This window comes from Ascaphus truei, chromosome 3 (genome assembly GCF_040206685.1).
Source record: "Ascaphus truei isolate aAscTru1 chromosome 3, aAscTru1.hap1, whole genome shotgun sequence".
NCBI lineage: Eukaryota > Metazoa > Chordata > Amphibia > Anura > Ascaphidae > Ascaphus > Ascaphus truei.
In genome coordinates this window covers 79,377,980-79,402,617 of record NC_134485.1, presented here as the reverse complement: position 1 = coordinate 79,402,617, position 24,638 = coordinate 79,377,980, and the positions used below count along the sequence as shown (strand labels likewise).

General features: G+C 46.1%; 1 protein-coding gene across 6 annotated transcripts in view; it reads right to left on the bottom strand.

Moving 5' to 3' along the window:
• RAP1GAP2 (RAP1 GTPase activating protein 2) overlaps nt 1-24,638 on the bottom strand; it is a 693,938-nt gene that overhangs the window by 587,352 nt on the left and 81,948 nt on the right. For 3 of the 6 annotated variants that reach the window (XM_075594381.1, XM_075594384.1, XM_075594387.1), the window contains exon 1: nt 9,195-9,401. The exons of the other annotated variants lie outside the window; for them this stretch is intronic. In XM_075594381.1, the coding sequence (XP_075450496.1) occupies nt 9,195-9,238 (44 nt within the window). In that variant the 5' untranslated portion in view covers nt 9,239-9,401. Of the gene's footprint in view, nt 1-9,194; nt 9,402-24,638 lie in introns of those variants that run through there. 6 annotated transcript variants of the gene reach the window in all.

Sequence of the window (24,638 nt, the reverse complement as noted above, 5' to 3'; positions counted from 1 at the left end):
ACCCCCCTTGGCTACATTAGTGCCTAGTAAAGCTTTGCCATGCAATGCTTTACCAACTGCTAAGGTAACCAAGGGGTTAACCCCTTCCCCCACCCTCCCGGGATCCCTAACCACCCTGCCCAAGGCTACAACACCCTTTGCCCACCCCTCTTACCCCTACCCATCCCCAACAAATACCAACCCTCTATACTAATTGGCAATTTCCAGACTAGCCAAATGTGGCTGATCAAGCTTTTGTCCATTAAAAAAAACAACAACAAAGGTATTTAAAAAAATACACAATAAATATCGGTACGTGATGCATGGCTGATAATACAAACAAAATGCGGTATTAGGCCTGTCTTTACCGGATTCGATTTAAAAAAAGCATTATTTTTAACTGTGCAACGTTGATGTATTGCACTATAAAAATAGCGCTTTTTTTGGGGGGGGGTCGATAATCCCGTGGTTTTTGCTTACCGCGGCTTGATGTATCCAGGCCCATGATTCTAGGCACAGAACATTTTCTCTGTGTGGCTGTGTCAAATGTATGAAACTTAAAGGCAGTTCTTACATTTGCTGCTGATTGGGAGCGAAGGAGGTTTAGCACCACATCTGGCCTGCTAGATATTTACATAAAAGGAGGAATAATGAGGGACAGTGGTGAAGAGGTTAATAAATCTCATTATAATGTGTGCGGTTTAAACGCCTTCCTCACTTCTACCGACACCCAATTTAAAGACTCAATTTACCGCCAGAATAATTTATTACTCCACAAAACTGAGGAAACAATTTAGGGAGTGTTCTTTATTTGTGTATAGAAAGTAACCCTGAACTCCTTAGGCGAAGGGCAGCCTGACTGACAGGCCAAGCCCCCCCCCCCCCCCCCACGCCCCTCCTCTTACAGTACCTCTCTCGCCGCTGTGGGGTCTGAGGGGGACAGTCCTGTAGGGTAAGAGCGTATATATATATATATATATATATATATAATATTATACTATATAATATATTATTTATTATGTTATATTATATATATAATACAGTATATACACTATATAATTTATGTGTGTGCTGCATATCTTATTGCCTGCATAAAATATTTGGTGTATTTTAGTGTTAAAAATGCCTTCAGGAACGGAACCTTTAATTTAAACAGTGTTCCTATGGGAAAACGTGTTTCGGTTTACAACGTTTCGCTATCCAACGCCATTTTGAGTAACGCATTGTGTCGGATAACCGAGGACTGCCTGTACTAGGGGGCTGGGCAGCTTCCTCCATCCTGATTGGCTGTTGGGTAATGCAGCCAAACAGGAGGTTTCAGAAGCCTGAGGGTGGGGCCAAGGAGAGGAGGAAACAGCATGGAGAGGGGTGAGAGGGGTGTGCGTGTGTCTTGATCACGTTGCACCTTTCCTCATTGTGTCCAGTATTTTCGGACAAGCCACCTGGCAACCCTACGAAACATAGAGGAATATAACAAGAGAACTTTGCATGTCGTTATCACTGAAGAATGAGACAGTAAATCACGCCCAGATTACTTTGTGTACAACTTTCCAATTTTGCCAATTTCAGTCATTCTTGAATGAAAATTGCAAAATAGCTTCAACTGAAAATCTCTTGCTGCAATTACGTTTTTAGGCAAATTTGGAAAAAAAATGCAGTCAATTACAAATCACCTCATTCACACATGCTAGTAAATTACATATATAACCACAATTCTGTATATCCTGCCACTGTGTATAGTGACAAAGGGGGACAAAGTCCAGAGTGGACTAATTGCTGTGTATACCAGATGTAGCCAGGTCCCCCCTGCCTGTCGCTCCCCCCCCCCTCACCTTGCTGGCGATCGCGCGTGCCGCCGAGCCCCATGGCGGACCCGTCGGCCGGGTGCAGGAGTGGGGGCGGATAGGAGCTTGTGTGGGGGTTGCCGGGGACGCGTGCGGCCAGTTGCTAAGGCCGCAGTCGCGTTGCGAGGGCTTCCGGCGGCTCCCGGTGCAGGGCGCCGCCATGTTGGATTGCGCACGCATGCGCAGTGGGGATTTCAGCGCGGTGACCAGACGGGACGTTCGCGCATGCGCAAAGGAAGTGCGCGCGAGGTGGCCAATGGGAGAATAGCTCCCAAGAAGAATACAGTCCCAGGGTGCACAGGGGAAGAGTCAGGTGATGCCAGGTAGCCAATAGGGCTGTAGGATCTCCCTGCTGGGGAGATTGGATACATTTGGCGCGCTGAGCCCACGCTAGTTGGCGTCAGGAGCACCTAGGGGAAGGAGGTAGGGTGCAAGAGTCAGTGACTCACTGCACTAGGCCAGCAGCCCCCTAGGCCCCAGATAGCCCTGAGTCACCAGTAGTATTGAGTGTTGTAGGGACAGGCCCCAGGTTAGGGACCCTGCCCCTTACTACACAGAGTCAGTTAGGGACACAGCGGACGCTGCGTGTCCATCCAGAGGTTTGGGCTCAGACCTCCGCTGCCGCTGCAGCAGCCATCCGGGTGGGATCACCCAGGACAGTAGTTCCTGTATTCGTCAGCCTTCTGATCCTTTGTGAAGCTCCTTGGCAGGCCCGGGCACTGGAGTGCTCGGCAGGTAACCATCACCAAGTGCACCAACGATCCTACATATATATTATATTCATACGGGACTAGTGGCTGCGCAGTTACACATATCATCTCCCTTTAAGGGTTCGGGACATATTGTGTGGGGTTATTGGACACGGGGTGGGATCACCCGGTGTAGGTGGGAGCGTCCTACGAGACGCAGTAGTTAGTGTCTCCTCTAGAGAGGGACACCTGTTGATATATGAATAAGTATTGCTACAGTAAAGTCATTGGTTATTTTACATGCGGTGTGTGGAGTGATATATATATATTTGTCCTGCGCGGAACCACTCCTCCTCTGGCGGGAGCCATCGCAGGTGGAGGCGTTGCACCACGAGATTGTGTTATATGTATGTACCCCAGGCTCCCCGAGCAGAGGCGTAGGCTCCTGAGAGCCACACAGGTATACAGAGCAGGTAGTAGCGTCTGTATTCACAGGGAATACTCGTTACACATGGAAAAATAGAAGGGCAGTATAATCTGTATGTGAGATTTTTAGATTTTTAGATTCAACAAACAGACAAATTAGCTATATAAAAAGCAAGGAAACACAAGCATAAATGCATTAGATGAACACCAGGAATCAAGCAATACCAGCTGTTATCACAATCGGCTGTTGCATTGTAACCAGCGAAGTAATACGTCGGTAAAGGAGTTAATCTGCTAGCACCCACGCATCAAATACCACAGAGCTAGCTAAAGAAATCCTTGAAAGGTCAAAAAGGATTGAACATTTCTGCATGACTGTTTGCATTAATGTGCCCCTACCAACCTAGCTATATTCATAGGTTAACCGTAGACATACCAACAAGCTCCCCTGTAACTTGATAGAAGGATTATTTTAGGAGTATGTAGATAGAGAACTATGGAGTAATACTGAATAGGACGGTGTTAGTGAAAATGTGCGAAGAAAATAATGCCACGTAAATGCGTTCACTATGACACAAGTAAAGACATAAGTCGGGTCAGTAGTACCGAAACTACAATATGGGACATAAAATAAAGATGTACCCACAGCACTCTATGTAAATAACACATGTGATGAGAAAACATAGTCTAATTGTCAATATTGGAAAAGCACCACAAAGTATAATAAATGTGTGACGGGAGGGGGTAACCAGGCTATATAATAAAGGTCAAGCCAGTTTGGTTACCCCTGCTCCATGTATAAGGATCCCAGAGAGTTAGCTCTTGGACCCAGTAACATTGTATGATCACGTTGTACTTTGTTCAATAAAACAACATTTTTGTGTTTTTCCATTTCCATGCATGCCATCAAGCAGGGATTGCTAGTGTATGTTTCAAGTGGGTGTTTTTTTTTGCGGAGGAACCGTTGACAGAAAGTGCCTGGGAGGTTGGGGTCCGGAGTTACCAGGTCCCCAATAAATGTACCCGGGAATCATGCCTGATTCTCGGATACATGTAGGCACATTGCCCAGCAATACCTCCTCTTGAAAACGTAAGCGCGACTCACCACTAGGCTTCCCTGCTTCAGCACAACCCAGAAAGGAGAATGAGGCACAGGAATAAAATATGCATTCCTGTAGCTGAGGGAATCCCTAGGTTAAGGAGGGTAACCCAGCTAGTGCCAAGGTGACCAACAACCAGTATAGGGTTTGTGGGTGCCCAAACGTATATAAGGTTGGTGGGGCTCTGTGTGTCCAAACTGAGTCACAGGGAAAGTGTGTGGGGAAATAAGACAGGCAGAAATAAAAAGACAACATTTTTTCCATTCTGTTCCCTGTACCTTAAAGACTCCAAACTTTGGGAGTCTAAGTCTTAGGTAGGGTTTTGGGGTGAAAAGCAACTCATTTTAATTGCAGGAGGTCTGAAGACAAAGTTACCTGTGGTCCTCGGTTCCCCCGATATACTCGCACTATTTTCGGGTACCCGGGGCGAGTTACACTGGGGCCATACAGTGTCTCCCAGACTCCTAGCTTTCAAACCGCATGATCCTCACCTAAAGTCCCACAGAGCTGAAGGTGTTCCCCGAGACTCAGTGTTTATTAAAATGTATTTCAGTGTGTGCTATATTCGGAAACCGATGTCCAAACAGGCAGCCCGTGCAAACCCATAGGCGCCGGTATGTCTGCTGGACATCGGAGTTCAAAGCAGCCAGAGGATGCCCAGAGGTGTGAACGGCATTTGGTCAGCGGGGAAAGGCTTTGTACTAGGTCCGGAGATCAATGGCAGTCCTCCGGGATGCCACTTGTTCTGCCAGACCTAGGGGCTCCGGCCCAGCGAGTGGCATTGGGATAGCTGGGGGGAGATGTGGCAGGCTTGTGCATGTCTCTTGGTTATTTCAAATTTCCCGCTGACCCGACTTTTCTACCCGGCTTGGCTCTGATTGGCTGCTTAAGAATGTTCCCACGCGCTGATTGGCTGTCCGCTCTACTTCTATTTTATGAATGAAGCAGAGAATAACATAAGAAGCCATGAGCCAATCAGATGGTGTGTTCCCCTTGAGTCTGAGCTGAAAGAGCGTGGGCGGGCTTTTCAAAGATGCTTTGTTTGTATTAGCAAAGCAACCGGCTTCGATTTCAAGCCTGAAAAGCCTGCCCGCCAGAGACTAAGTCCCAAGTTCTCAGAAATGAACGTAGAGGATGGGGCTGGGATTTTATGCCATTTGAGTTCCAGGAGATTTGGGCTGACTCGTGGTCAGGAGGGACAAGTTCTCAGAAGAGAACGGAGCGGTGGCGTATGGCATTTTATGTCGATGTAGGTTCCAGGAGATTCCGGGCTAAGTCCCGGTCAGGGTAAAACTCTCCCAAAGATTTCCCTGCACCTAGGAAAGTCTAGTTTTCAACCAAAGCCCCAAGTAAGTGTGTCGTTTCATCTGTATTTTGTGTTTCATTGCATGTAAGAGAATTTATGCCGAATAAATTACAATTTATTTAATTACCTTGTTTTGCTCAATGAATGATCCCGGTAAAAAGGTGTAAATAACCTGGTCCCCCGTGACAAAATGTACAGGGTAACATTGAAGATCCCACTCTAATTTAGGGCCCAAATACTGGGCAAAAACAGGGGAACAGGGAACACATCAACGTTCAAACTAGAAACACCAACACTAACAGAATAGTGCTAAAATGCATAAAGAGCATGAATGCCAGAACAGCTAATGATAGCAATAGGAAAGAATGTCCAAATACAAGGGGGGCTACATTTAGGGCACTATGGCCCTTCTTCAAGCCTGTTCCCACCTACGAGTGGTACTTCCCTCAAACAAGTCCTCTAGCTTAAGGGGGCGCAAACTTTTTTCCCTGCGCCCCCCTGCTGGCGGTGACCTCACCTCAGCACCTCCCCTCACCCCCACTTACCTTGGCTCCGGCGTCGGCTCCGGCGTCATGACGTCACGTTGCTATGGCGACGCATGTGGAGCCAAGGTAAGTAAAGGTTTACAAAGGCCCTGCAGCTCCCCCGGCACTTCATTTAAGTGCCTCCGGGAAGCACACGGGGCCTCTGTAAGCTGCGCCCCCCGGAGGCAGTCGCGCGCCCCCACAGGCAGTCGCGCGCCCACCAGTTTGCGCACCGCTGCTCTAGCTCATCCACAAGAAAATACAAGATAATACTGCTGGTGGTCGCATACCTAGTGGGACATACAGTATTTAGAAAGAAGTACTACTACATACAGTAAGACACGTTCCATGATTTTAGGTTTCTTACCTCCCCATTCATGGGGCTCGTCTATTATGGGTCATATTTACCAAGCAGTGTTACTCCATAAGACACCTTCTGGGCCGGAAGACACCCTACAGTTCATTCAAATTAATAGGCTATAATGAGCCATATTGACTAAGCTGGAAGGTGTAGCACTGCTTAGTAAATGTGGCCTAAATGCTTTGCAGACTTCAATAAAGGGAGCATATGTACATGGTATAGCAGACTGACTAAGAGGTGTGATGTGCCTAACTAGTTCGTCACCCCTACCACATACAGCACTTATCATCTGAGATCTGACTCCAAAACACTGTTCATGGTCCCAAGGTTCAACAAAGTATCCGGCCGCTCCTCCTTCTCTTACCGTGCACCCCAAAACTGGAACAATCTACCGGAGATTCTCTCAGCCACCACCAGTCTAAGTTCTTTCAAAACTAAAGCTGTCTCACATTCTAATCTTGTCGAACTGTTACATACGCCTATAATATATATTATCTTTAACTGTGCATGCAATGTCTTGTATATAATGTATAACCCTGTTCACTTAATGTAACTATGTATTTGTCATCATAACTCTATGCCCAGGACATACTTGAAAACGAGCGGTAACTCTCAATGTATTACTTCCTGGTATAACATTTGATAAATAAATGAATGAATAAATAAATAAACTAAGATATAAATATGTTTCAAAATAATCTTGCCCCTATTTGCTAAGCAGTGCTATTCCATATGGAATAGCAACACTTAGTAAAATGGCCCTTTTTGCACTCCCATGTTGTCTATGACTTTTTTTAGCCTTTGTGAATGCAGAAGTTCACGCATGCACAGATAATAACAGGCCCCTTAGAGGCCAGAAGGTCTCAGTCACGGGGAAAAAATCATCTGCTAACAAAACTGTTCCAATTCTTTACTGCGTGTACATCTGATAAATATTCTTAGTCTTGTAATCTTTCCACTGTATATACATTATATTTCTAGTAACGACTAAAACGTTTACACAAATTCACAACCTCTTCAAAATTTTGTGAGCAAAATGGAATAGTTCGCCTCAAAAATTTGCAAGGTTCACACGCCCGTGATACGCAGGGTCACGTGACCAATTTGCTGGTCACATTGGTCATGTGCGTGAGCATAAATTTTAATCCTGATCAAGGTGTTTTAACTTCACCAAAACGTTGATAAGTTAGAATAAAAGTATTTATTTTTCTGTCTGGTCTGCCCGCCTCTTTCGAATGTATGTACACAAATAAAAGTTAAAAAACAAAAAAATTGTCGGAAATTATGAAATTTCCCAATTAGCGTGAATTTTCTGAAAAGGGGCTTTTCATAATAAAAATGTACATGGAAAATGAGATTCACCCATCTATATTCACTAACTGGTTTTACATTTGAAGTATTTAACATAAGGCATTCGCTAAAATATACAGACCTCAGTAATTGTTTTTATTTATTGTTGTTTTTGCACAAATTACATATCCCCTTACCTTCTGTCAGCCCCGATAGTGCCCTCTGCCATTTATAAGCTGCTAACTCCTAATGCCAGCACCTGATCCTTTTTACCCCACTGCACAAAATCAGTAACACACACAGATATACATGCAGACACAGCAATTCATACACAGTACTGTACATACTCACAAACACACTGACATAAATACAGTACAAGCTCAATGATTCTGTACATAGTTAAGACACAGACACAGTGATTCAGATGTAGCCAACGCCATTGCAACCTGGAACGCGTTATGAAGGGATATTCTGTGATATTCTGCTTTATGAGCGTGTGCAACAACCTTGACTACTGTATACTGATATGAACAGTTCTGCACATGCACACTCACACAGATAAACACATAGCTACACATGGATATATACTGTTAGATACTGATAACATTGTACGGGTGGGCTTGGTTACTTATATGGGCACTAAGCCTACGTCTTTATCTAGAACATTTCTTTATTTAAAGCTAAATAATTTATTGTCGTTTAGATATAATATTGTATTTCCTTCGGGTTCCAGCACCCTTTTCGCTACACAAACATTACTCATAATAACAGTAATAATAATAACATACAAATCCAACTCAGAATCAGTACAGACATACCCCGGTTTAAGGACACTCACTTTAAGTACACTCTCGAGTAAGGACATATCACCCAAATAGGCAAAGGGCAGCTCACGCATGCACCTGTCAGAACGTCCTGAACAGCAGTACCGGCTCCCTACCTGTACCGAAGCTGTGCACAAGCAGGGAGACTATAGAGCCTGTTACAAATGCGTTATTTACATCAGTTATGTACGTATATGACGATTGCAGTACACTACATGCATCAACAAGTGGGACAAAGGGAGTGCTTCACTTTAAGTACATTTTCGCTTTACATACATGCTCCGGTCCCATTGCGTATGTTAATGCAGAGTATGCCTGTACTCATGGGGGAAAGCTGCAGCGTCTCTGGCCATGTGGGCCCCTCAGCACCAATACCTTATGGCCGCACTCACCTGACCTATCTCATATACAACAATGCATTGCAAGTGCCTCACTCTGATGAGAATGAAGTTAATCTGTGGCATACTGCGCATTCCTGCACCACAGCAATAACTCAATTGTTTAAGGAAAAACGCAAAGTTAAAACAATAAGGTTTAAAAACAAAACGTGTGTATAGTTGCCCCTTTCGGATGCTTAGCATTACATTGTTCGCTTATGCCTAGAAGTCCTACAGTACATGTTGAAAGAGTTAAAACAGCTCTCAATCCCCCTGTATAAACACACAGCTATACCTTTTACCCCATGCCTGCCTTGATTGAATAGCTATATGAACCACGTCAGTGCTTGAAGTGTCTTGCAATGCATTGCTAGCACCTTTAGCACAAGGGGTTAAAGTATTTGTCTCCCTCCCCCGCCAGTATTAAATACAGTATTTACAAACACAGACAGTTAAGGGAATGATTAGACCCACCAGCCATAACCTCCAAAGGAGACGCTGCGTTTTCTGCGAAACATCTCCGCTGCTTCAGTTCACCCCGGCGTCTCTAGCAACGACCTCTGCACTTGAATTCAACACAACCAGATGAGAAGAGAGGAAGAGAGGGGCAGAGGGAGGGAGGGCGGATAATAGCTCCTGCTTATGCAAAAACGCATAAGTATTGCCTGGTTACTACTGTACTGCACTGGCTGTGTTTCTTTATGAGTAGGAAAGCCACTGCTCACACCGCTTCCTGTGCTCTCTTCTCAGCCTGCTGACCTTTCTCTGCATATCTGATTAACTGAACTTTTCTCTTGAGAGGAGACCAGCTTTTGTTTTGAACTTTACTGATGTTGTTTTCTTTACTGAGCAAAACACCTCTTGCAAGAATGATTCCAATTGTGAGGATGCTGCGGTATAGCGTTCGCAAGCTTGAGAGGTCGCTCTCATTTGGATTATTTGGATTTCACTCACAGGACTGTCAACGAGGGAGAGAGAGAGACCCCCCCTACCTCCCATGGACTTAAATATAGGTGAAAACTTGTGCATTGGACTTCATTGCGTTCTCTGGTGGAATGCTGTACGTTGTGATATTATGCAGCAACACTGCCATTCAATTTGACGAAAGCTCTGTAATATGTGATGTTATATTGAGATATGTTGTGTTATCTGAGTTCACATGCTACATCTGTATGTTTAATGTCAAACCAGATCCTGTTCGATCCTGGCATTTTATTGTGTACGCTTTTTACCTCTACAAGCTAGTCATATTTGTATGTATGTATATCTTTATTTATATTGCGCCATTAATGTACATAGTGCTTTATAGCAGTAACACACGTGACATAATAATATATAGCACCCTGCAATATTTCTATGGCCTGGCATGTGAGTCCTGGTAACAGCAGACCCAATCTGGAGAGATCACATCCTCTCGTGTTTCAATAATGTAACAACTTACAGGCGTAGGTCTGGGCCTGGAAGGTGCTGGGACAACGACAGGATGAGGGTCTTGCTACATTAGAGACTCTGCCCACTTACTGGGGCAGAATAGCCTGGCTCCTCCTCCTGTATAAAGATGGGGGTTCCTCCAAATCAGTCAGTCCGGTTCTAGCCCTGGGCTAGGGCTCCGTTTATCCCTATGTAGGGGTGAGTTCTAGTCTTTCCCTTATGGGGAAGAAAGAACAAGTGTGTCCAGTCAACCTACAGTAGGGGGCCTCTGGCTTCTAGGGTAAAGGGAACTTAACAATATCGAGGGAGAGAGGGATCCCAGAGGAGTTTCCTGCGTGGATCTTTCTATAATAGAGGGACCCCAGGGAATACACCACACCGTTTCAGATGGAGCTGAGCAGACCAGGCAGGCTAGAACAATGGACAACCCTCCTGGCCTTGGTTAACAGACAGGGATGAGACTCCGGAAGATGCAGGGTCCTAGAACATAGGTAACCAACAGAGGCTACCCATGCAGGGAGTAGGTGGAACCATACTCTCTGTGCAATATAGGTCTTGAGGTCCTAGTGTTCTCCATGTCTGCATGGAACTCCTGTCTGGCGGGGGAGGGGTTACTCTGGCGTAAGGCCCTATTCAAGAAGGTTCACCTGAAAGCCTGTCCTGATGCTGCTGTCTTGTCCTGTGCTATTTGCTAAGATACCTATTCACTGACTCAGTGTGTGGGTTACTAAAGGCTTTTGTCCAGTCAATAAACATTAACAAGTTGCCAAATTCCTGGCGCCCTTTTTCTATTCTTGTACCTGCACCTGCAATTTCCTCCTAAACAGTCTTGGCCTGACCCCACGAGGAAAAGAAGACCTTGAGATAAGAGGTAACAACTGAGCTACACAAAACAGGAGCAGGTCTAAATCCTGGCATAAAGATAGACTGTTATTCATGAACACCCTATCTCTATACAGCCGGGTTGGATAGGGGTGTTACAAATATAAATAACAAATAATACAAATAACACATAACGGGAATAAGTGCTTCAGACAAAAAAGTAACATTGGGGAAAGGCGTCCCTGCCCCGAAGAGCTTACAATCTGATTGGTAAGATTGTGTCAGTAGAATTGGCTGAATTATTCTAAAATGAGAGTTCAATGTTGGAATTGTTGGCTAACCGAACTCCAGAGCATGTATGCAATTACCCACTCATTTGGGGGATTCACAAAGCTCCAATAACATGTATTGCAGGCCAATCAAGCTCCCATACCTATTATAAGAACGTTGTGAACTTCCCCCTCATTGTGTGTATTTCTTACTCCATCCCATGTGCAAACAATACTAACACACCTCCTGTGTGTACTGTAAATGATGGTAATGCAACTCTGGTATTTCCATAGTACGTCGGTAACAACTCCTTTTATGCCATGTACATGCGAGAGATTTTGTTACGTTCTCATAGTTGTCCCATTTCAATCAAGAATAATCTTGCTAATAATTCACGAATTTATCAAAGGTGCAGGTGCACTTCATGTTTTATTTTACATTTCTAACATTTGACAAGTTTATTGAATTTTGCAAAAATGTCCAAACTTTACAAAAAATCACCAAAATGGGGTTAATACCCTATTCACAGACTATTAGAATAACAAGTGATCTGCTGTATGCATGAGAACTTCCGACTATCTGATATTGCTAAAAAATAAATAAAATGTTTTTTATACACACTTAACTTGTCGCTGTAAAAACAGAAGTGTGTCATTTATTTGTGTATAGAAAGTAACCCTGAACTCCTTACGCGAAGGGAAGCATGACTGACAGGCCAAGGCTCCCCCCCACCTCCTCTTACAGTACCTCTCGCCACTGTGGGGCCTGAGGGGGCAGTCCTGTAGGGTCACCAGGTGTCAAGTATTGAACCGGACTGTCCTGTATTGGGCCACTCTTCCAGTAATTTTTTTTTAGGTAATACTGGACACATACATGTCCAGTATTACCTCTCTGGACATAAGGACCTAACTGTTGCTAGGGGCTGGGCAGCTTCCTTCATCCTGATTGACTGCTGGGTAATGCAGCCAAACAGGAGGTGTCAGCAACATGGGGGTGGGGCCAAGGAGAGGAGGAAACAACATGGAACAGAGAGAGGTGAGTGGGTGTGTGTGTTAAGCATATAGCACCTTTCACCATTGTGTCCAATATTTTTGGAGAAGCCACCTGGCAAACCTATGTGGGACTTGTAGTTGTTTGGGTGTCTCTGCAGCTGCTCCGATAACAGGCGGTCCCTGCAGGCCCCATGAGCTTTTTGTGTTTAATGAAGAGATGCAGGCTGCGGGCTGAGTTGCATCCTCGGTGGGAGCACGTAGCATGGAGCCAGAGCACCACTGGTGCTCTAGGCCTCCAGCGAGGTTTCTCCCGGACCAGGAGGTGAGCAGGGCTGCAGAGGCTGTTGGGAGCGGTGGATATTTCGGAAGGAAACCATGTGGCTGGGAGCCTGTGTGGCGCACGCTAGGCCTATGGTGACCATATTTGTCCTAGCAAAAACCGAGACAAATGTCGTGCATGAGCAGACGCGAGAGCCAATTGCGCATGCACTGACACGAGCACCGACTGCGCATGCGCGAATGCCGACTACGAACACACGACAAGCGCTTGCTGGACGCACATGCACAATCGGAGCTTGCTGGTCGCACATACGCATGCACGCCGGCAAGCACCGATCGTGCATGCGCACAAGCGGCTGGCAAGCACCAATCTGCATGCGTGGCCAGCGCACATAAAAACCAGGACAGAGGGCAGAAAAGTCGTAACCCGGGACAAACTGTCAAAAACCGGGACTGTCCCAGCTAAACTAGGACATCTGGTCACCCTAGCTAGGCCCTACGAGAGGCTCAGCCTGGATTGATAGCCTGCGGCATCGGCTGGACTACGCAGGAGACAGGACTGCACTGCGTCTGTGGAAAATAGCTGAAGCGCTCAAATGGAGGTGTAATAACAAAAATAAGCCAAACCACCAAACCAGGGTACTAACAATTGATATAGTACCTAATGTGTAATAGTATGGGTACTATCCTCCTGAAGACAGGTGGTATATGGTACAAGCCCACTTACCATCAGTCTCATTGGCAGGTTCCCCTGGAAATTATGCAAATACTCACATCCTGTTAGGGTAGGTAGGCAGGCTGTGCAGCTACTAAATGCAATACAGGGAAAAAGGAGAACAAAAGCGCACCAGCACAAACGGAGCAGGAAGGACCCAAAACGAAAAATACTTAAAAGGGCACTTTAATGTGATAAAAGACCCATCCAACGCGTTTCGAACGTCACAGCGTTCTTTTTAAAAAAAAGAACGCTGTGACGTTCGAAACGCGTTGGATGGGTCTTTTGTCACATTAAAGTGCCCTTTTAAGTATTTTTCATTTTGGGTCCTTCCTGCTCCATTTGTGCTGCTGCACTGCGTCTGGGCTGAGGTCATGTAAAAGTTCCACACTGACAGACATTTATATAAGATGTGAAGTAAGAACGTTTGATATATGGTCCTATTATGAAGGTGAAAGGATATATTTGTCTGTACATCCCATGAGTAGAGGAATCAGACTGTAGTTGGGCATTAATATTGCACTTCTCAAAAGGCCTGAAAGTGTCATAATTCAACTTGAGATAAAATAATTCAAATGAATTGCCTATGATGACTTGCAGATCAGTAAGCATATTGTGGGGTTGTCTTGCTGATGCCAGAAAGTCCTAACAATGCCTCTTCTTTATTCATTTTAAGTTGATACTGTATATTGTAATAGCTGATTTGAGGTTGGTAGGGGTCATTTTAGTTTAAGCTCCTGTACATTGGGGCACTTGGGGTTAATGCAAGTGCTGGCTGGCAATATTATTCATGCAGCAATAGTATTTGAGGGATCTTCAGTGCAGTTTTAAAAACTGATGAGGGTATATTGTATATCACATCGGGTATGATTTTAGAAGAACTGTGTTGTGATTTGCAGATAACACAGGATAAGAGAGAGTTCAGACTGGTTCTTGCTTAGTGCAGCTCCTAACAGATCAGCTCTTCTTGCTGCTACAATCCACTTCCAACTTGCCATGTGGTTACAATATTGTACACTTACAGGTACAAAAGCAGGATAGGACACTGCTTATAAATTAAGTGTCATGCTTACAATGTGTTTTCACAAATACATTTCTTTATATTCAAATAAATGGAGTGGGTTTGAAACTTTAAACAAATTAAGGCAATTTCTTGTAAATGGTAAACTGGGTGCTGATGTCAGAATATCCTTAGATTACGCTACCCTTATTGGTTCTGTGAGGTGTTGTATCTGTAGATGGGGTCCATCTGTCAGAGGTGGGGTTGGATATCTTTAATTGTGGGATTCAGGATGGCATAGAATAGGCCTTTAAGTGGTGGGCTCGCCAAGGCCAGTTTTAGGAATAAAATGGATTGTACGTGTTGCCAGGACTGTTTTTCTGGCTACCAATCTGCCCTCACCAGTAAGCCCTGGTAAGAGCAGGCATGCCTGTAGTAATCATGGGTTTTCCCCACTCCCTAAAGTACTCTTGAGTGACTGGGGGAGGAGGTGAAACTAGGCCTGAGCATATCCAATCCTGGATCAGACATGGTGCCCTCCTCCTGGCTGTACTTAAGGGTGATTGCCGCCCAAATTGGTAGGTGTTCCTGTCCCCACTGAGAGAGGCAGGTCACACAATAAGGAGCCTAAGCATTGGGCCTTCTTTGTTCCTCTTCCCCTCGGGGGAGAGTGAGTGTGAGCCTTACCTCTGCCTCTGCTAGAGGGTCAGGGAAGAGTTAGGACAGCTGCGGGGGCCCTTGACCCGTAGTGGTTTTCCAGGGACCATTCTACAGCTGGGTAGTCGTCTCAGTGACTGTATTGGGCAGACAACTGCCGTGTTGTGAGTGCTGACCCAATACAGACCGTTCCTGTTTTATATACCTCCTGCCTGTTGTGTGATCTTACTGGGAGGAGAGGGAGTATTTAAACTGTAGGAGATCGCCTCCATAAATCTGGAGGCGCTACACTGCTAGAGAACCACGTGGGGTAATTACCCCAGAAACCTGTCCTGTGTCCCCACAACCATCGGCGGACGACTCAGCTCTCCTGCTTACCAACAGGTAGCATGCACCACATACAGTACGAGGTAATGGCCAAATCCCCCACCGGGTAGGAGAAACACCGTTACATACTCATAAGGATTTCAATTAAGCAATGTTGTTGCTGTTTGGCGTACATAATGTATAATACTCGGATATACAGTAGTTTTAAATAGGTAAGAGAAGGGTCTTAGGATGGCAGCCTCTTCCCTGATTTCACCCTCCCCCTCCAGCATCAATGTCCCCGGAAGAGGATGCTGGGAGCTAGACCCTCATTGGCCCAATATGCGGGGTTTAACTTGAGCTTATTTGCATATTCTTCCCCTGTTGAAGTGTTAAATCAACATGAAACGCGTAGAGGTAGAGTTTGCGTTCACAAACACGTGACGCCTGAGACCATTTACACGTTATCAGCTGCAACGCTTGCTGTCTTTACTAATGTTTGAATAATTTTACTAAATACATTTTTTGGTGTCACACAGCTATTTTATGCCGCACGTATATTCCCGGCGACGTGACGTCGCGTCAAAACAAGTGTATTGAATCCGTCGCGTGCACCTATAGTAGGAGCGACAAGACGGCGCGACGGCTTGGTCGCGATCGCTGGAAGTCAGTGAAAATTGATTTTTCAGAGACCGCAGCATGACGTCAGCGGCTCAGCCAATGAGGGCGAACCGCTCACAGCCACGCCCCCACCACGCCCCCCAGTCACCATCTCTTGTCTCTAACACTATAAGCAAAAATCGCTGGAACAACGGCGACGGATGACGTCACGCCGTCGTCGTCGTAGCCAGGACTATAAGCGCAGTCTTAAGAGAAATGGCTAAATGCCGTATAAAAAAAATACTCATATGTATTTATAGGCAATGTTATCTAATGTTCTCTAAATTTTCTCTAAACTAACGTTAGGATAATCGGGCTTTGACCGGGAATAACAGCAATTTAATTTAAAGTGAGGTTATTTTACTGCACTAACATTAGCAGACTTTTGTGCATCTGCAATGTTAGTATTCCGATTCATTAGCATACCATTTGCACATGAGTAACACTAACGTCCACAGAAAATGATTCATACGCCATTTCTTTTTTGTAATAGTTTTTCATTTGGGTGGAAAAGCATTAAACAACATTACAACACATCAAACGCTATTTCAATGATTAACTCTAGGGTAAGGTTAGTGGATAGGCGTTATGATTAGCCTGAGGTAGGTAAGGGAAACTCCCTTATTGGGTGCTCCTAATACTAGTGGTGCTATGGAGCAATCAATGTCCTCATAATATGAGCAGGGTTCCAGTCCCCTAATGAGTATAATAGACAGTCTTAAACATTTCACGTGTCCCAACACTTATAAATAAAGATGATGTGTGGTAGCCAGCTCCAACATATCGGGGGAAAAAACCTTCTAACCTGTCCGGTGAGCTTCTACTCCGTCCGGCGGTCCCTCTCTGGGCTAAGCCTCCGGTGTGTTTCTTGTTGGGGGTGGACCCTGCTCCGTGGCGTGCATCGTCCCAATCGATAGATCATCGGTAAAGCAGTGGGAAATGAGCACCGCAATCAGGAACAGGCTGGAGGCAAAGTGCTATTCAAAAAACGAACTTTATCAAAGAGTCCCTCTGCGGACGAAACGCGTCAGAGGATCCTCCTCGTGTAATTTTATCCTTGACTTTTATGCCGTAATAAAGTTCGTTTTTTGAATAGCACTTTGCCTCCAGCCTGATCCTGATTGCAGAGCTCATTTCCCACTGCTTTACCTATGATTAGCCTAACGTTGATTTAGGATAACGTTAGGTTAAATAGTCTAACAGAGCTTAGTACATCGGGGCCATAGATCTTTTTTTATTTCCCTAGGCTGTTTTGGGTATCTATTCACCCTTTAATGAATTAGGAGCTTTGGCAATTAGTTTCTTTAATTTTTTGAGCCCAAAATAAAACAGCCCAAGCTTCCTCTTCGGGGTATATTGCATTGGGCCCTTCGTCTCAGGGTCACTTCTCTTCCATAGTCGTGTCTGTGACTGCTAACGCTGAGCAATACTGCTGTACCTGTTCTGAACTACAGTACTGTACTGTATATTCTGTTCACCATACTGTTACAGCTAGGGAAGCACATCAAACGGTAAGCACCTATTAAGTGATGTGCTTTTCTACTGTAGAAGAAGCGGAATAAGCGTATGTACAATACATCCTTTTTCACAGCAACAAAAGCAGCGGAGGCTCTTTTAGAACATAATTAGATAAACAAAATCTATTTTGATGTAAATGGCAACCTTTCGGTGACAATGAAAGTCTCAAAGAAATTACCATTTGCTTGTGAGTGAAAAATAAACAGCTAAAGCGAACTTCGCTATCGTAGAAAGGAGAGGTCATGGTACATACTGTATGTGAATGTACTTTTTCTCTGAGTGGTATCTGCCTTATATTGCTTTGTAGCACTGCTTGTTTCTCAGAAAGGCTTCTCCCAGCTGAACAGGCAGCCGTGGTCACCATGCAGTATGTTTTCCTGCTGGCTGTAGAGTTCTAAGAATAACCCAGCATTAGTACACTTTATAGACACCTTACCAACAATGCTCTTGCATTTTTACAAGGGAAGAGAAGGAAGAAAAACAAATTCATATTCATACTATCTGTGAAAATATCAATATATTCTCTTAATTCAGCCCACCAGACACATAATACATTGGTATGATCACCAATGAGCTTGTTTTAAAGAACTGTTATTTTACAGATGTAAAGTGATTGTGTCAATACAATTGAAGCAGGGTTCCCCCTGGGCCCCACTTGCCTCCGCTTAGCGGGGGGACCCCTGCACTGTGTGAGGGAGCTGCAGGGGTGAGCGAGTCGCCGGGGGCTCCCGGCGGCATCTACAGCCAGGCGTCGCCATCTTTAAAGCGTTCGTGCATGTGCAGCAGAGTTGCGGCGGCCATTAATGAGTTTGCAGATGGGCAGAGGTGGCGCTCCGTAGCGCAGGGACATCCCCAGTCGGTGCATGCGTGGACAGAGCCGGTGGCAGCCATTACAGACTTGCGCAAGCATAGTTACGATCGCGCACGCGGCCCCAATGCTAAAGAGGTCCTGAGTGGACTACAACTCCCAGCAGCCTCTGGGGATTGCCCTTTCACCCAGATCACATGCAGCCAGACAGCCACTAAGGCTGACAGATTCTCATGCTGCATTTGGATACATTGTTGTGTGCAGTCAGGAAGAAGACAGTGAAGCACATGAGTTAGTCAGAACTGGGAGCAGGTTGGGGAAGGGTGTGTGTAGGGAGCAGTAGCCCCTGCATACTAGGCCAGGTTACCCCCCCCCCCACCCCGGGCCCCTGGTAGGCCATGAGACATAACCCAGATTGTGGTTGCGACAGGGACAGGCCCTAGGTAGGTGCACTGCCCCTTTAGTTATTTGTTAAGTTCAGGGACACAGCTGCAGTGCTGCGAGCCCCTGACAATTGTGTCTGGACGCAGACATCACTCAAGATAGAGACTATCTTCCTGGTGGGATTATCTGGCGGGACACCACCTCACGCATCAAGAGCAGAAGCATTGTGGATCACGCTTTCGGATCCATCAGCCAAGTACAGCATCTGCGTGCCCGGGTGTGGACACACCCGGCAGGTACCATCAAGTCACCAAGTGCACCAACTACACACCTCATATTAGTGGGCAGCGCTGTTCCACACTTGGGTGGGGTTGTGGGACTTTTGAAACACTTGGGTGGGTGGTGGTGGGGTTGAGGCCCAGTGAGGCCAGGTTAAAGGGTGACACTGCTGTGTTGCCATTGTTGATGTATTGTGATGTGTTATGTGTTAGTGCATATAGTAAACGGTTTTATCCATACCCTGGTGTAAGTATTTACTGTATGTGGTTCCTGTGTAAAGGGTTGTGTGGAGAAGGAGTGGCTCAGTGAGTAAAGACACTGACTGACACTGAGATTGCTGCAGGGGAGCCTTGTTCAATTCCCAGTGTTGGCTCCTTGTGACCTTGGGCAAGTCACTTTATCTCCCTGTGCCTCAGGCACCAAAAACATAGATTGTAAGCTCTACGGGGCAGGGACCTGTGCCTGAAAAAATGTCTCTGTAAAGCGCTGCTTACAATTAGCAGCGCTATACAAGAACATGCTATTAATTAATAATAATTTTACACACTAGAATCCCTTCACAGGTGGAGGCACTGTAAGCAGTACATTCCAGGATACACCCCAGGCTCCCAGTGGCGGAGGTTCAGGCCTCCTGTGAGCCTATCAGGTATCGCACCACACGTGGTAACATATGTAGATTTCCCCACATGGTCCCTATCTGCGACTGGGGGGGGGGAAACTGTGTTACATAATATTATATTTATTTTTCAATTATACTGAAAGAGCCATTTATATTTTCCCTTGTGCAGTACCATTGTTATTGCCACATCAATCTCTACACCACCCTATTATAACTACATGGATAGAATGTTTCTGGAAACTCGTAACAGTTCAGAGTATGGTTTGTAGATACAGGCAGTCCTCGATTATACGACGGAATCTGTTCTGCAACCTGCTGGCGGATAGTGACAATGTCGGATACGAATCCCTTGTTAATCAGCGGCGGCAAGCAGCAGATGATCCGTTCCAACGTCAGATAATGCGTTCCGCGGAATGCATTGTTATGCGTAATCCGTTCATCGTAAAACACGGATAGCGAGGACCACCTGTATAGATGGGGGTTTTTTTAACTCCACTTGTGTAGGAGTAAGTAATGAATTGCAGAGCAATGCGATGCTGGTCCCTCTGGCAGCAAAGGAGATAAAGGTGCAGTCCACGATGAATTGCAATGTAAGAACATAACTCCAATCACCCAAGCACTAAACATAGTGGGTTGAAAAATAAATCTGTGTTATCATGTCCAGTCAAAGGGGCATTTTGTAAGTGTATTTTAACCAGGGGTGAGCAAACTCTTTATGTCGAGCCCCCCTTTTCATCCATGAAGGTTCTCAGGCCCCCACCTGCCTGATGTAATCAAAATCACATGAAAAAAAAAACCTTTATTAAACAGTATACAATGTAAATACAAATATGTCTAAATACTTACATATTTCAACAGCTCGCGCTTGCAAAATTAGGCTGCGTCCACACTGCTGCTGAGAGTGGTGACATCACCAACTCTCCAAGTATGAGCACAGGGTGTCCTGCATAATTTTTCAAGCACGAGCGGGCGGGGGGAGGGGGCATGGATCGGGGCTGTGTGAGTGTGGCTTCTTGTCTGCCCTTGCACAGCTTTTTCGCCGCACGCCGCCTGCGCCACCCCTAAATAGTCTTGCGCCCCCTCAAGGGGGCCCGCCCCCCAGTTTGCGCACCGCTGTTTTAAACAGTTGTTAAAGAAAGATTTGGACCTGATGTGTAATAAACACTATACATATAGGAAGAATCATAATCCTAAAGAGAAACCTGCCCTCAAGAATAATGAGAACCTAGTAATTAAACACGCAAACAATGTAGGGGGAATTGTGGTATAAAACAGGGAAGATCATATTACGGAAACCGTGAGATTACTTGGCGATGAAAATACTTACGACTCGAGAATAATACGACCAAATTAAGATAAATTCAAAACTCATGAGAACAAGGGATAGAGATATTCTATTAAATTCCGTTAATATCTGAGAGTAGCAATTTTTTTAACCACCTTCCTAATACCTGCAAGAAAGAAATAGTCCCCCAGCCACATGGGCAACTCTTTATTTCCGGGATTGCTTAACTAACCACGTATTTTTCCAAATACATTGATATTAATTTTCAACCTATGGAACATATATTGTAATTATATTTAAGAACACAATCTCTGTAGACCACTGGGGGGGGACAGGCAGCCCTTGGGATCTTTACCTGCGCCCCTCCCCAATACTAGTCATCCCATCAGCCCGCTCTCCGTCTCGCCCCAGTGCAGAGACAGTGGAGATGTTGCAGGTGTGGATCGTACATTAGCTTCTTTCTGCTCCCTCAGCTGCCTAACCACAATGCTAATCACTAGTTCCAAGTTTAAGGAGAGGAGTGTGAGTATTCCTGTGTGCTGGCAATTACAGCTGACTGGAGGGGGCGAGGAGAAGCTCCTATCCACGGCTGCACATCCCTTCTGCCTGTGCAGAGACATTAGTTGTGAAGATGAGTTCATTCATGTTCCATGCAACTCAGTGCTGCCAACAGAAATATTGAGGTTCAGGACAAATGAAAGGAGCAGCCCCCCTTCCCACCATAGAGCTCTGGGAGTCCCTGAGGGGGGAGGAGATGTTGGCCTAGAGGGGGGGGAGAGAAAAAAGGGCCTGTTGGGAGTAGTTATGGACCTGGTGGATGGGGTATTTATGGACTTGGGGGTGGTGATGGGCCTGGAGGGGGAGAGAGGAGATGGAGGTATGGGCCTGGGGGGAGGATATAGGGGCCTTGAGGGAGTGGTTACTGATCTGGGGGAGTGCAGTTATGTACCTGGGGGAGAAGGAGATATGGGCCTGGGTGTGGGGGGGGGGGAGGAGATATGGATCTAGGGGCAGTAGGAGATATGGGCCTGGGGGAAGGAGATAAAGGCCTGGAGGGAGTCATCATGGATCTGGGGAGATGGGTTAGTTATGGACCTGGGGGGAGGGAGTAGTTATGCACTTGGGGAGGGGTAGTTATGGACCTGGGGGAGAAGGAGATATGGGTCTGGGCAGGAGAGGAGATGTGGGCCTGTGTGGGAGGACATATAGACATGAAGGGAGTAGCTATGAACTAGGAGGAGGGGGTGGTTATGGACTGGGGGTAGTTATGGACTTGAGGGAGGGTTATAAACCTTATGGACCTGGGAGGGCGGGTTATGGACCTTGGAGGGGGAGGTAGTTATGGACCTGTGAGCAGGAGACATAGCTCTAGACATGGAGGTAGGGGCTAGATATGCACCTGGGTGGCTAATTATGGACCTGGGGGGGAGATGAGATATGACCCGCAATGGAGTAGTTATGACCCAGGGGTGTGGCTGTAGTTATGGACTGGTGGGAGTATTTATGGACTGGGGGGGGCATGGGGTTATGGTCCTGGAAGCAGGTTGGAATTGTGGACCTGAGGGTGGGGGGGGTGAGAGTTATGAATCTGGGAGAGTGGGCTATGGACCTAGGGTGGGGGGGGGGGGGTGAGATTTATAAACCTGGGAGGGGGAGGTAGTTATGGACCAGAGGGGGGAAAGATAATAAAGCATGCATGTAGGGGTATAGGTAGGGCCAAAACAGAGCAGGTAGCAGGAGGGGGAGAGTTGAATGTGCCTACCTACTGCCTTGGAGGATTAATGGGACCTGCACAGGGGCCTATCAGAGGGGGCCTGCTGGAGGGTGCCCATAGAAGTACCTGTCAGAAGGGCCTCCCTTCCACCATCTCCAGCATGCTTCCTCTGACAGGCACCTCCACAGACACCTTCCAGCAGGTCCCCTCTGCTCAGACAGGCACCTCTGCGGATCAGGCACTACATGTTAGGGTTGCCAGCAGGAGGCCGGACCCTTTGATTCACCTGGACAGGAGTCCTGGATTTCCCCACCTGTTGACGGCCCTTGACAAACTGTAGACATGAAACCCTCATGAAGAGGGAGTGGTGCAGTAAGATACTTTTTAAGACACTACAGTCATTTGGATTTGAATCTGAGAGATTTTATTATCGACTCAAATTCTTTTATTACATTATTATTTACATACAACATAATGATTATATGGAGAGGTGGAAGGGACATTTCAATAACAATGTTCTAAACCAGCGGTGCGCAAACTGGGTGGGGGGGCACGGCCGTTATAGAGGTCCCGCACTCTCCCCAAAGGCATTTAAATTAAATGTCAGGGGACCGCGCGAGGCCTCTATAATACACTTCCCTTCCCTTCCAGCAATGTGTCGTCCCGGTAACCCGTCAAATGACGCCGCGGGGTCAGGTGATGTCACGTTACCATGGGAACGTGATGTCACATGACCCAGTGCGTCATTTGACGCCAGGGTTGAGCAGGGAGGGGCGCGAGGCCCCGAGGAGAGCAGGCAGGGGTGCGTACAGGGAAAAATTTGCGCAATCCTGATCTATACTGTACATTTAGTTTACTTGGAATACTGATCTGGAAAAACATTTATTTTTGGATGTAGGCTGGTAACAGTTTAGTTTAGGGGTGGGAACCATTTTTTCTGCCAAGGGCCATTTGGATATTTATAACATCGTTCGCGGGCCATACAGACACAGACAGGCAGGCACACGGCAGGCACACAGCAGGCATGTAGGCACACAGAACCACGTCCCCTACCTCTGGTATTTGCTGCTGCTGCTGGGGGGATCGTGTAGGGCGGATGCTGGGGTAAGTGCAGGGGGAACTGCTGGAGAAGCATGGGGGAAGTGCGGGGAATGCTTGCGGGACTGCTGCGGGGAGGAGTACGGTGGCTTCTGGGGGATTGCTGGGGCTAGTACGGTGGCTGCTTGGGATCGTGTAGGGCTGCCGGCGCCTCATACCACCTCCTCCCGATCGGGCGCGTGGCGGCCATTTTTTTTTTAATTAGCGCGACCCCAGTTATAGCAGTTGCCTTAGCAGGGCCAGACCAAATGATTTCGAGGGCCTTATTCGGCCCTCGGGCCTGACGTTCCCCACCCCTGGTTTAGCTGGCAAGCCAATTAGAGAGAGACTTGCAGTTTAGTCAGTCTCCTAAAGAGGAGTAGGTTTTATTTTATGGTTTGGTTTGCTTAAAGGAACTGTTTGCCTAATGTTTAGTTGTTATTGTACAGAATACATCATTGAAGTTAAGCCTAACCCACTGTCTAAGCGTCTTACTGATCCTGCCACGAGGCCGTCCTGCCACAGGTGGTGTAAGAAGTTGGATGCTATGCCTCAGGGGGTCAGGAGATGGTGTGGAAGTATAATAATTTTGATTTTATTAATATATGTATAATTATAAGAAAAGCAATGCTTTGTATTATACTGTATTATAGGTAGCAGGGTAACAGATATGAAATACGTTTTTTTCTTCTCTGAACTTTCTGTCACCTTATAATAGCTGACTCTGTGCTTATTTTCCTGAGGTGGGCACCTCGAGTTCTTATCTGTTAATTGTCTCTTTGTGGAGTTGGTCAAGAGATATAAAGCTGTTAGCCTTGGAGGGGGGAGATGAGATTGTCAGGCACCATAAGTATTTCTTTGTGTTTGGTCTGCTAAAATATATAGCAAATGTATAACCAATAATTACATCATATAAGATAAGAAATGAGACGCCAAATGAAAGTAATTAATATACTGACATATGAAATTATGCATATCCCCCTCCCCCCCCCCTCTTTTGGTGTATAAATTAGATTGCTTAGGACTATATCAGTAGTGCCTTTTGTGTTAGGGCTGGGACCCGCTGCGCCCGGCGGCATGGGCGGCCACACGAGCGTTCCCC